General features: G+C 41.2%; 1 protein-coding gene across 1 annotated transcript in view; it reads right to left on the reverse strand.

The window, feature by feature from the left end:
- Positions 1–15,840, reverse strand: part of dmd (dystrophin) — a 226,826-nt gene that overhangs the window by 134,218 nt on the left and 76,768 nt on the right. The window contains exons 13-20 of the mRNA XM_072368727.1: positions 15,513–15,694; positions 14,860–15,010; positions 13,334–13,453; positions 9,261–9,362; positions 4,100–4,207; positions 3,772–3,951; positions 2,778–2,947; positions 908–1,031 (exon numbers count right to left, since the gene is read on the reverse strand). Coding sequence (XP_072224828.1) covers positions 908–1,031; positions 2,778–2,947; positions 3,772–3,951; positions 4,100–4,207; positions 9,261–9,362; positions 13,334–13,453; positions 14,860–15,010; positions 15,513–15,694 — 1,137 coding nt within the window. The remainder of the gene's footprint in view (positions 1–907; positions 1,032–2,777; positions 2,948–3,771; positions 3,952–4,099; positions 4,208–9,260; positions 9,363–13,333; positions 13,454–14,859; positions 15,011–15,512; positions 15,695–15,840) is intronic.

The following is a 15,840-nucleotide window of genomic DNA, read 5'->3' on the forward strand; positions in this document are numbered from 1 at the left end:
CCAAAAAGCAGAGACCCGATTCTGAGGTCGCCAAACCGGACCCCCTTAATGCCCTGGCTGCACTTAGAAATTCTATCCATAAAAATTATGAACAGAATCGGTGACAAAAGGCAGTCCTGACGGAGTCCAACTCACTATGACTATGCCATGAAAATAAAGGTATTTTGAATTGTCTTATTCAAAGAGATCGCCTTGTAGTTCTTTTTTGACATTCAAGTTTTTACCCCATCCAAAGACCACCTGAAATCGATATCATGCTAAATCCAGGAAGCACTCCTACGAACAAAAAAACAATACTTTGAATTGAATAGAGCATTTAAGAACCATGTCTTGTCATATTCAGCATCATCAGCACCGAGCACATCCTACAACCAAGTGGTGCAGTTTAAATGGTTGATGTAGACATGGACCAAGGCAGATCCCAGACCCACAGAAAACATGCCATCTCCAAGGAAAAAAACCTTTGCTAAGCTCAAGGAAATAGAATTCAAGCCACATTTGTTCCACCACAAATGCATAGTAGAAAATGCAGCCTGGAGAGGTTGCCTCTTCCACAGTTTTTGAGATTGTGATGTCAAACTTTGACAATAGTTTTCGCATCTTCTCGCTACCACTATGAAACCTATTATAATCTATGAATGAGATCATTGTGTTTCAAGCTATTCTCAATCAGGACTTGCCACTTATGGGTTATTTCCATCGTGACATCATCTATATGTTTTTATGAAAATAATTGTAGTGTAATCCTTTACGAATAATCAGTTTTCACATTGTCCTGTCAGGTAAGACATCAAGTGAATTTTACTACTGACTCAACCGTGGGATGAAACCTTGTCATTCTCGAAGTGCAACTCTCGTTAGATGAAGTTCTTTGGAAGCTTTTTCACAGACCCACGGCATTTTTTACCTGCACTTTGTCATGCAGTTCCTGAATGCTGCCCTCCTTGCGTGACACAGAGAACTCAGGGCTCTGTAGGATTGCCTCGCCACGGGTCATGTAGCTGTGGACCTCAGTGAAGTCCACATCAAACCTGACAACACACGCAAGCAAACACAAAGACATTCACTTTGCAATATCAGCCACTACATTGATACTGTTGAGCACAAAAGACACATTATTGCTGCATCTTTTGTGTACATGCTACAAATTCAAGGTTGCTTTTTTTTAAAGTTCATGTTAACCCTGAATGATATTCATTCGTAGATTGCAAGAATTTCAGTAGAGTTGATAACAATCAAAGCCTTATCCAGAATACGCTCGTTAACTCTTCCAATTTGAAGACCCAAAATTTGTAATTTGGTACCCACAATCTCGTATTTTGAAACTGAACATAATGGACGACTGTAAAGATTTTCAAGTAATTGACACTACCCATCAACCTGGGAAGGTTATGGGATCATTTCCAAACAATTTGCAGTATGACATTTTACACTGACACATATCATCAAAAAGGGACATGTCAGCGTTCCCAAGAGCAGACATCCTGATAAAACAAGGGCCTCATCACAGAATCTACGGGGATTTCTCAATATGTACTACAGAGTCAAGAAGAATGAAGAATCACTGCTGTTTGTTCCTTCAAAAGGCAACATAAACTGTAGGGGCCTGTGAGGTTTGGAAAGTTACTTGGAGATTTATCAAGCCGACGTACCCTCCTAATTTATGTTACAATCGATTCCTTTGTACAGGCTGATGTCTACCTCTCTTTAACTGCAGACTGAAAAAGGTTGTTTAAGATGAGGGAGAGATATATTAGCTCAATCAGTCACTATATCATATGGCGTTATTTCAGTATGACAATATCTAACATGTATTCAGTTGCAGTTGTTATAATACATATAACAACAGCAATAAAATAGAAGAATAAAAATATATATATATATATAATACTACAGTAAAAAGTGATTTTAAGTGTTGGGAGGTGGTTGCAGCGCTACGGAGCCTCCTAGGGGACACGGGAAAAAAAATGATAAGTGAAAATAAATAAATAAAAATAACTGACTTTTGCGAGATCTTGCGAAACTTCGTGAGAAAAATCTCAAGAAAGTTTTATGAGATCTCATATGATGTCGCAAAACTTCACAAGATCGAGAGCTCTTCCAAAAGTTTTGCGAGATCTTGCAAAAGTCTGTCCGTCTGTTTTTTTTTTTTCACCCATCATTTTTTTCCTCCCGCGTCCCCTCGGGGGCTCCACACAGCTCTAATTTGGGGTGGGAAAGTTTTCCATAGGGCTATGGCAGCAACTGCGAAAACTCATTCACCTCAAATTTTCAGCCTAGTTTTAGGCACATCCAGGAGCAATCAGCTGAATGATAGTAGAAATTAGGCAGCTTGAAGAGGTACATTGGCATTAATACATTGAGGAATATAGAGGTAAAGTAGTGTAAAATGCCAGTATTTAAGTAAGGCGCATTAACGGTTTTACAGCGGGTAACTGTGTGAGAGAATGTGCTTTCTGTCAATGCACAAAGACACTTCCAAGATTCTGTACTTCCTAAAAAGTGCATGAGGATTTTCAGAATTAGACGTATAAAAGACTCGGGTATCAAGCTGGCTTCTATTATCACCATGACACGTAATTGTTATGAATAACTGCAGTGTTTCACATACCTGCTGAGATAAGGAAGCAGAAAAGGGTGCATGGAACTGAACATTGCAGATAAATTAGAAATAAATTAAAAATGAAGGCAATAAAACAATAAATGAAAACATTTGACAGCTGCTAATGACGTATCGACGTGAATGTTTTTTTAAGTGTGGTGACAAACACAAATACCTCTTTCGGAGCTCAGAATCCACAACGACTTGTCTCTTTTTTTGGGGAGGCGGGGACTCGCGAGTATGCCGTAGAGCTGACACCTTCTCCCTCGTTGTCACTTTGGTAACAGACGCTGCGACATAATGGGTCAGCTCAGATTGCTTGGCAAGGCTGATGGCTGATGACAGCTAAATGTGAAGGAAGGGATAAAATCCATTCAGATCAAAAGTGCCATATCATTATAAAATTATATGGCAGCCACATCATCTTATCATGATCTGTAAGACTTACACAGATAGAAGAATGGATTTTATCTAACATCATCCTTTCTACAGTGTTAGATAGGATATAAGTGAGATTGTGAGAATAAGTGAGAATCCAACATTAGTTATAAGCCCTTTTCATAATTAGGAATGGGAATTGTTAAGAATTTAGCATTTCTGGTTCCACTATCGATTACACTTATTATTCGGTTCCTTATCGATTCTCTTATCAATTCTCAACCAGTTATATAGTTCAAGATATATATATATATATATATATATCTATATCTAACTCTGCCTCACTCTTGCAGTCCTCGTCAACTAAATGTTAATATCAGATGGAAATTATTCATACAGTATAAACCCCCCACCCGCAGCGTGAGGAATACAATGTGTGGCAGGAGTGCGTGACAAAAGACCAAAAAGCGTGACTGTCACGCTCAAACCGGTTCTCCATTCCCATCCCTACTTATAAGAGTTGTATTTTCTTGGGTTATGATGGGTCATACAGATGCTTATAGAGGCAGGACCTGATCAGACACTTCCCTGCAGCTTTGTCTGTTTTTCAAACGCGCCCCTCGGGCAGCGTGAGCAAAGTCGAGAGGTATGTGACGCCACGTGCATAAACAAAGCATCACATGGTTGAAGCCGCCATCAGTTGAGGAATAAGAGTTGTTGCTTAGATTGACTTGTTCCAGGACGCTGGCCCCGACTGTTGTTAGAAATATAACTGAGTATGACTGACATACCTGAGAGCTGTTCACATCAAGATTCTGGGTCAGACGATCCCAACGTTGGGCAAAGCTTTCCAGTCTGGCCTCCAGCTTGCTGGCCACATCTTTGTTCTTAACACTGGACAGCAAGTCCTGGCTCATGGAATGGAGCTTGTCCATCGTGGGATGTTTTGCTTCCAGGTCTGCTTTCACAGTCTGGTGAAAAATACATACACAGACGTACATGCATTGGAAGCAAGTGTAAGCCTTCCAGGCATGCCCTCTCATCCAAACTCTCATTTATGCATGTATAAAGTTGCACTACAGCAATGTCATGCCTAATTAATAGATAATAGACACTCACAGCAAGACGGCATGAACAGGCAACCATCTCTGCCTGGTCTTTCAGGTTTGATGTCTTAATGGAGCGCACTAGTTCCTCCTTTTGAGTTAGCCAGGAGTCAAATAAACACTGTCAGGAAAGGTAAAAAGGAAGAAAAAAGAAGACAATAGTCAAAGGGGTGCATAAAAAGGAAAATAAGGCAAGAGAAAAAGATATAGAGCGGAAAACAAAAGAGAGAGAAAGAACATGAGAAGACAAGGGGATGAGATTAGAGTCATTTTTGACAAAGATATGTTCTTTAACCCCAAAAAAAAGTTTCTCGTAAGTTTTTTGTCACCTACATACAGTATGTCTGCCAAAACTTGGAAGATCCTGTCTCAGAGTAATGCTCACCACTTTTGTTAGTTCAGCTCTGGACTACTGCAATTCCTTATCATTGGGTTGTCCCAAAATGACCTAAAAGGCTTCCAGCTTATCCAAATCATTACTTGGCTTGTAAATACAGTATAGAATGTAAAAATACTTCTCACATATAAAAGTCTTGATCACATGACCAAGCTCCATCGCAACAGAGCACTTCACTCCTGGACTGCTGTCTTATTTGTGGTTGCTAGAGTTTCCAAGAGTGGAATGGGAGGCAGAAGCTTCAGGCCTTTCTCTTGGTGGAACCAGCTGACAGTTTGGGTTTTCCACCTTAAGATTGGCAGGGTTTGTGTTTTTTCTTAGATTGGATTTGTTTTTTCTTTGCTTGGTTTTCATGTGGTTCGTTTCTATTCTGTTTTCTTCTTTGGTTGAAATCGGGTTTTATTCCGTCGGTAAGAGTCGAGGCTTTATTTGTCCTTTTGTAGTTCCTCTAATGGTTCGTCTTTGTTATTATTGCTTTTTTGTCTATTGGTCTTTCTTGTTCCGCTTTCTCACCGGTCGTTATCCTCAGTTTTTCTCTGTTCATTCCTCAGTTCTACTCTCACCTGAATTGTATCTGTGACAGCTGCAGTCACTCATTAATCAGCCCCCCTCCACAGTATTTATGCTCCTTGTTTTTTGTCACGGTCATTGTCAGATCCTCGCTTGCTACATTCTTCATGGTTATTCCCTGTAACTCTACGTGTCAGTTTGTCCCATTTGGTTGGTTTTGTTTTCATGGTTTTCCAGCTCAGCCGTGTCTTTGGTTTCCTTAATAGACTCCAAGTTAAATCCCGTTCTTCCTGTAGCCTGCTGTCTCTTTTAGACAATCGACTTCTGGGGGAATTCCCTTGTTGCTTTGCCTTCTTTACTTCTTAATCTCTATTTATACAGTTACCATTTTTGCTGTCATTAACTTTTAATTCATCTTAATCAGAAAGCCAAGAGTAGGTACTACTGGACAACTATTCATTGATTCATTGATTTTGCATCTAACTGTTCGAGGTAGCTGGCCACCCTTCTTGAGTCTGGTTCTGCTGAAGGTCTCCTCCTGTTAAAAGAGAGTTCTCCTCTCCACTGTTGGTTGCCACCCTGTGCATGCTCTGGATTGGAATTGAATCAAACTGAAGATTCAATGCAATTTGTTAGTTTCCATGGCTACTTTTTTTCTTTTTTTAATGAACCTGCACCGTATGAGCACAAAGGTAAGGACTTTAGTCGGATTGAACTGAGGCTGTGTGTGGTTAGCGCTGTTGCTTCCTGGTTTGAATCTTGGCTGGGACCTTTCTGAGTGGTTTTGCACAGGTTATCTGCAGGTACTCCAGTTTCCTCTTGTCATCCAAAAACATGGGTGTTAGATTAATTACGGTAGTTATTCTAAACTGACTCTGAGTGTGAGCGTGTATGGTGTGCATGTGATGAACAGGGTGTATTCTACAGCTCTATTATGAAATGGAGCTATAGAAATACATCACAGAAGGCTTGGTGAGAAAAGGAAGTGGTGAGTAAAATTGTTGGACACAGTTGAAAGAAAACAAGATCATAGAAAATGAGAGATGAGAACAAAAAAGGTTGGGGAAAAAGGGAAAATGCAAAGTTGACAAAAAAGGAGCATGGAACAAAAGGAAGAAGGGGAGGGTAAAGGGGTGGAAGGAATAAAGACGTGAAAAGACAATGAGGGAAAAATAAAGGAAAAGAAAGAGGATGAGATACGGAGAAGGGGAGGCAACAGGGGGCAGTATAGAAGATGACACATAAAGGACTTAAAAAGAAAGATTGGAAGGAAAGAAGCGGAAACATTAATCACAATGAAAGAAATGATAGGTAAAGGAGGATAAAAAAGTGCAGTAAGAGGGAATAGAAGGATAAGAGAAGGGACACAAACAAAAGAGGGACTGAGGAAAGAGGAGTGGGAATGAAAACTTGGAGGGAAGGGTTGGGAAATACGTTAAGTCGTGATGGAGAAAAGACGAGAAGAAATACGAGAAGAATAGAGTGAAGAATTAAAAAATGAGAGGTGAGGAGAGGAAGCTGAAATGAAAGAATGTAAGAAAAGACATGCAAAGAGCATAATCAGGTTGTACGTTGGTGTGAAGATGAGTGAAATGTGAGGGAACAAGGACATGAAGGGACGAGGTACCATTACAACCGTACAGAGAGAAGGAAAAGAGACGAGCCGAGGGAAGAAAACAGAAAGAAAGATAACGTTGAAGATGTCCACATGAATCAAAGAGCAGCTGATGTAGAGAGAAGAGGTGTCCTGCGACATAATGTTTGTCCCAGATCGTCCTGAAAAAGCTACATTTGGTTTTATGGATTTGAGCCAATGAGGCCAATAATCCCTTCTTATAAATCACAGAAGAGTGACGAGTCTGTTTATTTCGTGCATATTTTCATCAAGGATTAAAGAAACGAAGAATAACTGTGTATGTGATTTGTGTTAAAAGCCATTTGTTCCAATACCTGGAAAAAAACAAAAAAACAATCCCAAACTGATTGAAAAAGTGCCTATGTTAGAGAATTATATTGTCTTTGAAACAATCCTGCTTGGCTGTGGTGTTGTTGTGGTTTCTGGGCCTTAGACGGGGCTGAGCGGGTTTCCAGGAAGTCCGAGGGAGTGGAGTCTGGATCACTGCTACCTTCACGCCTGTTCCTAATCTTTCTTCATCAAGACACAGTCTTAAGGAGCTGCAGGAGCAACCGGCCTTCACAAGACTGTCTCACTTCACCGGTGGTGATTAGGCCGACCCCTGCGTTCCGCTGAAGGTTTCATTTCGAGTGCTTACCTCCTTGTTTCCTTCGGTGCCGCTTCCGTCGTCAATTCTCATCACTCTGGATTCCCATGCGAAGGACTTAGCATTCATTGATGTATTCCTGACACCTTCTTGTTTCCCCTGCCTGCCTGCTCATCCCGCCGGCAACTCAGAACCACTGCACCACAGCCAGTATCCTCCCCCTCCGGACTCCCGCCTGGACCTAAGTTCCACGTTTACCCAGATCCTCTCTCTGGCTTCCAACACCGCTCAGCAGCAAACAAACTCTGTTCTATCTCTAAATCTCTTCGGTCCTTTTTCTATAGGCAGCCGACTTCTTTCTAATCTTCTGTTTAATGCGGTATGTTAAGTGGTAAACAAAGGATGGCTGTTATCCAAGGAGTGGCAATGTAAATCCAGTTCTGGGCTTTCAGTTAGGTGTGATCTGTTTCAAACGTTTCAAACCAGATCATGAGTGAAATCATATTTTGGCTGCTCTGGGCAAAAATATCTGCAAAACCCCATTGATTAAAGGACTGAGAAAATAAAAGCTGTTTCCAAAAAACATTGGTCCAGCCTTATGTACAGTGTCATGCAAAGGTTTGGGCAGCCACTGTTATGATGACAATTATATTATTTATCCACTACTTAATTAATACTTAACAATTCACTAGTGCAGGAAATCTAACAGTTCAGGCCATCGTTGGAACTAGTGTGTGAAAAATAACCAGCAACATTATCCAAGCTTAACACAGCCACAACAAAGTCTCAATGATCAATTATTCATGATGACAAATCATTTTTCAAACAGATTAAAAAAGACATGATTAATGATTTTTCTTTCTTTATCTTTATCTCTATTTAGCCATGCTAGTACAAGTCTTAACATTTAATCATTCAGATAACCCTAAAAAAAGATACACTATTTTTCCAAAAGTATTCGCTCATCTGCTTTTACACACATATTTAAGTGACATTCCATTCTTAATCCATAGGGTTTAATATGATGTCGGCCCACCCTTTGCACCTACAACAGCTTCAACTCTTCTGGGCAAGCTTTCCACAAGGTATAGGAGTGTGTTTCTGGGAATTTTTGACCATTCTTCCAGAGGCGCATTTGTGAGGTAAGACATTGATGTTGGATGTGAAGGCCTGGCTCGCAGTCTCCGCTCTAATTCATCTCAAAGGTGTTCTATCCGGTTGAGGTCAGGACTCTGTGCAGGCCAGTCAAGTTCTTCCACACTAAACTGGTTCATCCATGTGTTTATGGACCTTGCTTTGTGCACTGGTGTGCAGTCATGTTGGAACAGGAAGGGACCATCCCCAAACTGTTTCCACAAAGTTGGCCAAGACTAGCTCGTGGAAAACAACCCCACACCATAATCCCCCTCCACCAACTTTGAATTTGAATTTATACACCTGTTGCCATGGAAGGGATTGGAACATCTGAATGTAATTATTTGGATGGGTGAGTGAATACTTTTGGCAATGTAGTGTATTTTGTCAAGATATTTTTGGGAAAAATAATACAGGGACACTCCTAAAAAATGGTGTTTCTACATTAAAGTCAAGTCTTTCTAAACAAAATTTGCTCTTGGCGATGTCCAGAGTAGAAGATGCACGAAATGAGATGATATAATCAAAAGGTTATGAGATCGATCATTTAGTTATTCAACACTATCAAATGATGAAAAACAATATTGAAACAGGATATTTAATTTAGTTTCAACCAGCTGTTCATAAAGGTAAATTAATATGATTCAAATAATTGCAGAAATCATAATGGTTATGTCAAATAATCATGATCACATCATTATTTGTTAATCGCAACAGGGTTTTCGTGCATTCAGAGCACCACATAAATTCTGTTTATGCTTAAATCTTCTGTTGAAGCCTACAAAATATAGGGGTAAATATAATCTGGAGGGTTTGATGCCCAGCATTCTTGAAAAACAACAACAAAAACAAAACAAAACCAACAATCATTGCTTCACAAATGAAAACACAAGGAATTAAACTGTTTTAACCTGTTCGTTGGTGAAGTGCTGCCATTTCAGAAGAATCTCCTGAAGCAGAATCCAGCGCTCTTCTGTCCATCTGCAAATAGCTGCCCAGCGGTCACCAAGAACCTACACACACACACACACAAATATGCATTATCTATCAGCATTGTGTCCCTCGAGGGACTAACATTTCCATTTTCACTTGCCAGATTAATTCAAAAGTTTATTCAGAAGTGCGTTCTTTTTTCAAAATGCAATTCAACCCAGTATTTTTGTTTCTAATGATCTAATCATTTATTTTCATTTTAATTGTTTTTCTCGCAAAATCATCATAGGCTGTCAAAATATGCTATTGCTGCTGGCAGGAATCAGCTCCTGCATCGTTTCGCATTACAAAGAAGCCGAAGAAGCCTCGTGCTGAACACACTCCACTGTTTTAACACTATGTTATGTAGAGGGTGGGTAGTATTATGCATTATGTCTATAAGCTCCGAGCAGTCTCTAGCACAGATCCAACCTTCTTTGTCACTTTGTTCAGTGTCCTTGAGTCACTCCCTTTAATGCTGCTACAAAGCAGTCATCAAGTCTCATCTGCCATCCAGGTAAACATGCAACTATCTGTATTCCTCAACCACCTCCACACCTTATAGTGTGATGGAGACTGTTTGGCTTATTTCTGGTCTTCCTTAAATACTTAAATCATCTCTTTCGTTTTATTTGTGTTCAAGATGAGGTGATTATTCACACATTATCCTCATAGTGCTGCCTGCTTTGTCCAGACAAGAGAGGGCTTGATGAAGCAGGTCGATGATAGCATCTTCAACACTAACCCAAGGATGAAAAGCAAACTGGAGTGTTCACTTGCCTACTGAGGTGAGCCAGTAACAGCCTCTCTAGTTGAATGATATTTCTTTTAGGTACCAGAACAAGGCAGGATGTCTTGCACAGCACTGGACCTTTCTTCGGACTCAGGCTAAGGTTAAAGAGGTGCTGCAGAATACAGTGATCTACAAAGGCCTTCAGGGCCCTGAGGCTGTAGCCTTTGTTCAGGTTCAGTCTCTCCACCTGCATCTCGCCTGAAGCAGGAGACAGACAGGCTGGAGGCAGACACGGAGAAAGTTTCAGTGTGTCTAAGTTTAAACCAAGTTTAGTGAGGTTGTGATAAGCTCTATCACTGAGGCATAAGGTGCCATTATGGAGGTGTAACTGGAGTCTGTGGGTACTGGTAGGGTGTGACGCCTGTACTGCTGAAGGCAGGTGAGGAACATGCTGATAGTTTATGTAAACTAAACCTATTGAGATATATGCTCAACTCACTGGCTCAGTCCAGGCTTCCATTGGTATGATCTTCTTTTAACTTAAAGCCTGCAATCTAAAGCCAGGTAGAGCAGCGAATGTAATCTATCGAAAAGCACATCGACCGTGTTTAATATCTCTATTGATGAAGCGTTATTCCTCAATGGCTATCGTTATGGTTTTATCGCCCAGCCCTATCACAGTCACGCATGGCTGTGTTGTGTTTTGGGTCCGGGTCTTAGGTGGGGCTGAGCAGGTGTCCCTGAGAATCTTGGGCGGAGCCTGCTTTGCTCCTTCCACCACACCTGCTCCTCATCATTCCTCATTAAGACGGCCTTATAGGAGCTGCAGGAGCAACCGATCTTCGCCAGATTGTCTCACTAACTTAAATCGGCTCACTATATATTCCGTCATTGTGGTTTTGACTAACTCGTGTCCTCTCAGCTTCTGCCTGCCTCGACCAATTGCTCCTACGCCTTGGTTCCCTGGTACCAGCCTGTAACTGACTCTCCGTAGTCTGGCTATCCCCTCCAGCCACAGATCCACACCTGCCTGCCCGCCTAACCTCCAGCTCAGACTCCTACTCTGACAAAGTAAGGACTATTTACTCCTCTCTTGGATAATTTATTCTCACATCACGGAGGACTGTCCTAACCATCTCCTCCCTTCTGCAGAATCCTCCCAAGCCTGGAAATCTCCATCATTACTCCAGCTAAACTCAGACAAAACTGAAATCACTGTCTGTGGCCCACAGAAACGAAGAAAGTGTTATCAGTCACCTTGAGACTCTCTCTCACTTAAAGCTAATCAAGTTAGAAATCTACGGGTAATATTGAACTCAGACCTGAACTTTAAAAGTCACATTAAATCAATAACATCAGCAGCTTTTTACCATCTAAAAAACATCACCAGAATCAAAGGAATAGTGTCTAAACCAGACTTAGAAAGACTAATCCATGCATTTGTCTCCAGCAGGTTGGACTACTGTAACAGCCTGCTCACTGGGCTCTAAACGGGCTGTAAGACAGCTGCAGTACATCCAGAACTCTGCTGCTCGAGTCCTGACTAGAACCAGGAAATACAACCATATTAGTCCGGTGCTCAGGTCTCTGCTCTGGCTTCCTGTTGCTCAGAGAATAGACTTTAAAACAGCTCTACTCCTGTACATCTCTGACATGTTAGAGCCATATGAACCAACTCGGACTCTGAGAACCTCAGGGAGGGGTCTCCTGCTGGTGCCCAGAGTCAGGACTAAACAAGGTGAGGCTGCGTTTCAGTTTTATGCTTATGGAACAGTCTTCCAGGAGATGTGAGACAGGTCTCAACTCTGACAACGTTCAAATCCAGGCTGAAAACAGTTCTATTTAGCTGTGCATATGACAACTGAAAATATTTTATCTGCACTCTTTGCTTTAAATTCAAATAATGATTTTATTTTATATTTTTTTGTGGTTGGAATGATTTTTATTTGCCTTTTGTGATTTTATGTAGCTGTAAAGCACTTTGAATTGCCTTGTGTACGAATTGTGCTCCATAAATAAACTTGCCTTGTCTACTCTGTTTAAATAAACATTTTACTTGTATTCCTTCCTGTCTGCATTGGCGTTACCATTTCCTGACAGCTTGTGCTCAAGTCGTGACAAGCCCTATATAGAAGTAGCTTTTTCTTCACTGTTCATATACATATTGGTAGTGATTGTTAGCAGTTTAATGCAGAGGAAACCCTCTACTGTTCCAATTAACTGGCAAAGACAAAGCCCACAAATCTGTCCACTCAAAAGTCCTCAGCGGGACAAAGAAGGTGAGGGGATGAAAAGAAAGTCACTGCAATGCAATTCATAAAAATTGAGAGGGTACTGGCATACAGAGGCACAGCAGGTGAAACTTTAGATGAATGGCCTGTACTTAATCAAATGACAATTTGACAGCAGGGCGAAAATATAAATTCTCGCACTCCAGCACACACAATTCCCTTTTTATCCTCCACTCTTAATTTTTAAGAAGTAACACACTAAAATGATAAAACTAAAGCTGGCCTTTTTAGGAGAAGAGTTTTGTTATTTTGACAAATCCCCAAAGTGACAAAATCTTAATCCAATTCACAAATAATTAATTTCTTATCAAAACTTCTCCGTTTTCAATTGTGTGCGTCATCGGCTTCTCTGACTCACTCAGAACTTCCCCTTGAGAAAAAAAGACTGAACTTTCCAAGATTAAATCATGGATTTATCTTTTTTTTTCTAATATTAACCCATTATTTTTTTTTTGCTGCGGGTCAGAGGAATACTTCTCCAAAATCAGTGAGATGAACAAAAGACCGATTATTGTCTCTGTCACGTCTGTTTTTGAGGGCATGTTTGATAATGCGGGTTTAAACTGTGATCAATACATGTTTAAATCATTTTGTGCACTTGGATAAGGGAGTTTGCTTAGATTAGTTACGTCCCCATTACAATGCTAATCATCAGAGTTTCATCTTTCCTTCTGTCTCCTTTGCTAATTCCCTCTATGCAGTCTTTTTTCTTTTGTTCCTTCTCACCGCGCCCGGCATGAAAAAAAAAAAAAAAAAAAGGCTTTTTGCCTTTACTGTTGTGGAGTATCACGAAGCTGCTACAGTTAACAGTCAGTTCTTTCCAATCGCCTGGTCATGCAACATAAAAAACAATTTCATGTTACAATCCCTCGTCCACACGCAAATTATAAAATACAATTTTCAGGGGATTGGCTCTAGCCAGGGACAATCCACAAAAAAACTAAAAGTGGTACCTCTGGTCACTCAAGTGTGCACATGTTTTACTTACCTGAAGCTTGCTCTCCAAGGCGGCAGTGGCACTGTCTCCGCTGCTCTCGTCCACCACCACCACCATGTGGGTTAGGGAGTTCACCCTCACCTGCTCCAGCTCCAGGTCCTCCTGCAGAAGCTGCAGCACGCAAAAGAGGTCAGATTGTACATATTTTTCTTTTTTCCAAACCACATGAAGTAAATTCTTGATTTAGATATAGAACTATATATATATATATATATATACATATATATATAAATATATATATACCTAAATCAAGGGGGTCAGCTGAATTGTAAGCATGGACACAAGATGGTGTTTAAACAGGCTCCTGTGGCTGGAATTCAGAGTAATCAAACATGTAACCTCCAAACATAATGGTCCCAGCTGACATTAAAAGCATCAAATTTGTGTAGATGGTTGTGGATTTTAGGAAGAGCGCAACCCCACCCGCCCCCATCACCCTGTGTGACTCCCCAGTGAACATTGTGGAGTCCTTCTGCTTCCTGGGCTCCATCATCACCCAGGACCTGAAGCGTCAAAAAAAGCCTTGCAGAGGATGTACTTCCTGAGGCAGTTGAGGAAATTCAACCTGCCAAAGGCGACGATGCTGCTTCTACTCTGCCATCATCGAGTTCATCCTCACCTCCTCCATCACCATCTGGTACGCTACTGCCACATCTAGGGACTACAGCGTATCCCTCTGCTGAGAAGGCGATTGGCTGCAACCTCCCAAGTCTCCAGGACCCTGAAGCATGCAGGCAAGATCGCAGCTGACCCCTCCCATCCCGACGCAAACTGTGTGACCCACTCCCCCACCGTCCATCAGGACCAAAACTTCACGCCACGAGAACAGTTTTTTTCCCCTCCAGAGCTGGCCTCATAAACAAGACCAGAGACCCCTCCCACCACCACCCTCTACACATTACATTACCTTCTACATTCTACACATCCTCCATGGACTGTCTACATAATACCTGAACATACTTGTTTCATTGTTTTGCTTCCACTTTGACTTACTGTTCATATTTATTGTTTTTATTTAATTACCAGGAAAACGAAGCACCAGCGCACCACAACAAATTCCCAGTATGTGCAAACCTACTTGGCAATAAAACTGATTCTGATTTGAACGACCTTACATGACCCAAATTTTTCTTGGCTTGATACCAATGAGAAAACATGAGAAAATCCTCAGCGTATATCCGCTGAAACACCATTTTCTCTTTCTTTCTTTAAGCTTTGAATAAATGAGGACATGGTATGAATAGATTATTTATATTCACATCATGCTCTTAGAAATTGTATTTCTATCATATCTTAAAATCTTACAACATCGCCAGCGTGGATCTTTCGTTTAAAGCCTCTTCTCACCTGCACCATGACCAAGTACTGATACTGTTCTAACTTTATAGGAAAAATTTGATTACCATTAAGATATAACGGGAAAGCATTCTATTTAGAAATATGGATGATAACAAGGAGCATGGTGGGTTAAATAGAGCTACGTTCTATAAGCAGGGCTTGGGCCAGCAGATGCCCACCTTATGTTCCTCAACCTGGTGCTTGATATCCTCCAGATCAGGACCAAGTGGCTGAGACCCAATCCTCTTAATGCGTGCCTCCGTCACATCCAACCAGTCTGTGAGCTGCTGAAGCTGCTGATGCTGTAGGTCCATCAGTACCCCATGGAGTCTGGGAGGGCGACATAATTCAGGGGCTCTCAATCATATGCTGAAGTCACAAGAAGGTCATTACCACAAAACAGGCTTCAGGCTCTTTTATTCCTAAACAATTGAAAACAGAAAAACCGCACAGAAGTGGGGGAAAAAAAGGCGTGTTTTAACACTCAAGCAGGGATTTCTGCTGGTTTGATAAGTAAATCAAATCCTTAAATCCACAGCAAAGACAAAGACTCCTGTTTTTTGTAACCATAGATATTATCTTCTATGGGGACCCCTCTTTAGACCCTCCCTTGTGAACAAGTCTGAGACATTTCAACACCTCCACTCGAGGCAGTAAATCACTCCCAACCCAAAGATGAGAGTTCACTGTCTTAGGGTGATGAAGGACTCATTGGACTTTTAAAAAATTAACAAAGCTTTTTTGGTGTAAACTGGCCATTGTACTGTTAATCATTTTACTCATATGTGACGCTTTTTGCTCTATGTTCGCTTGAATAAAAGTCTTTATGTACCTGCTCTGTCTCTCCATGCTAGCCACTCTCAGGTGCTCCCACCGGGAGTTCAGGAGGTTCATCTGCTCCCTGACCTCAGAGTCCTCCTCCTCGCTGAGGTTTCCTTCCCCCAGCAGGGCAGCACCGGCGCGAAGTACCCGTCCCACGCTACCCTGGTGAGTTGTCAACTCCACCATGTAGCCCTAGAAAGGAAGCAGGTAGGAACATTTCATTTACATATTCACAACATTTAAATCAATTTAGCATAAACAACCTTCCAAAGTTTTAGGAAGCTATCACACTCTCATTGTGGCTTTTCTGATGCTTTTCCCGTTATCTCTCTTCATGG

The sequence above is a fragment of the Leuresthes tenuis genome, unplaced genomic scaffold (genome assembly GCF_036924035.1).
Source record: "Leuresthes tenuis unplaced genomic scaffold, fLeuTen1.0.hap1 SCAF_1, whole genome shotgun sequence".
Lineage (NCBI taxonomy): Eukaryota > Metazoa > Chordata > Actinopteri > Atheriniformes > Atherinopsidae > Leuresthes > Leuresthes tenuis.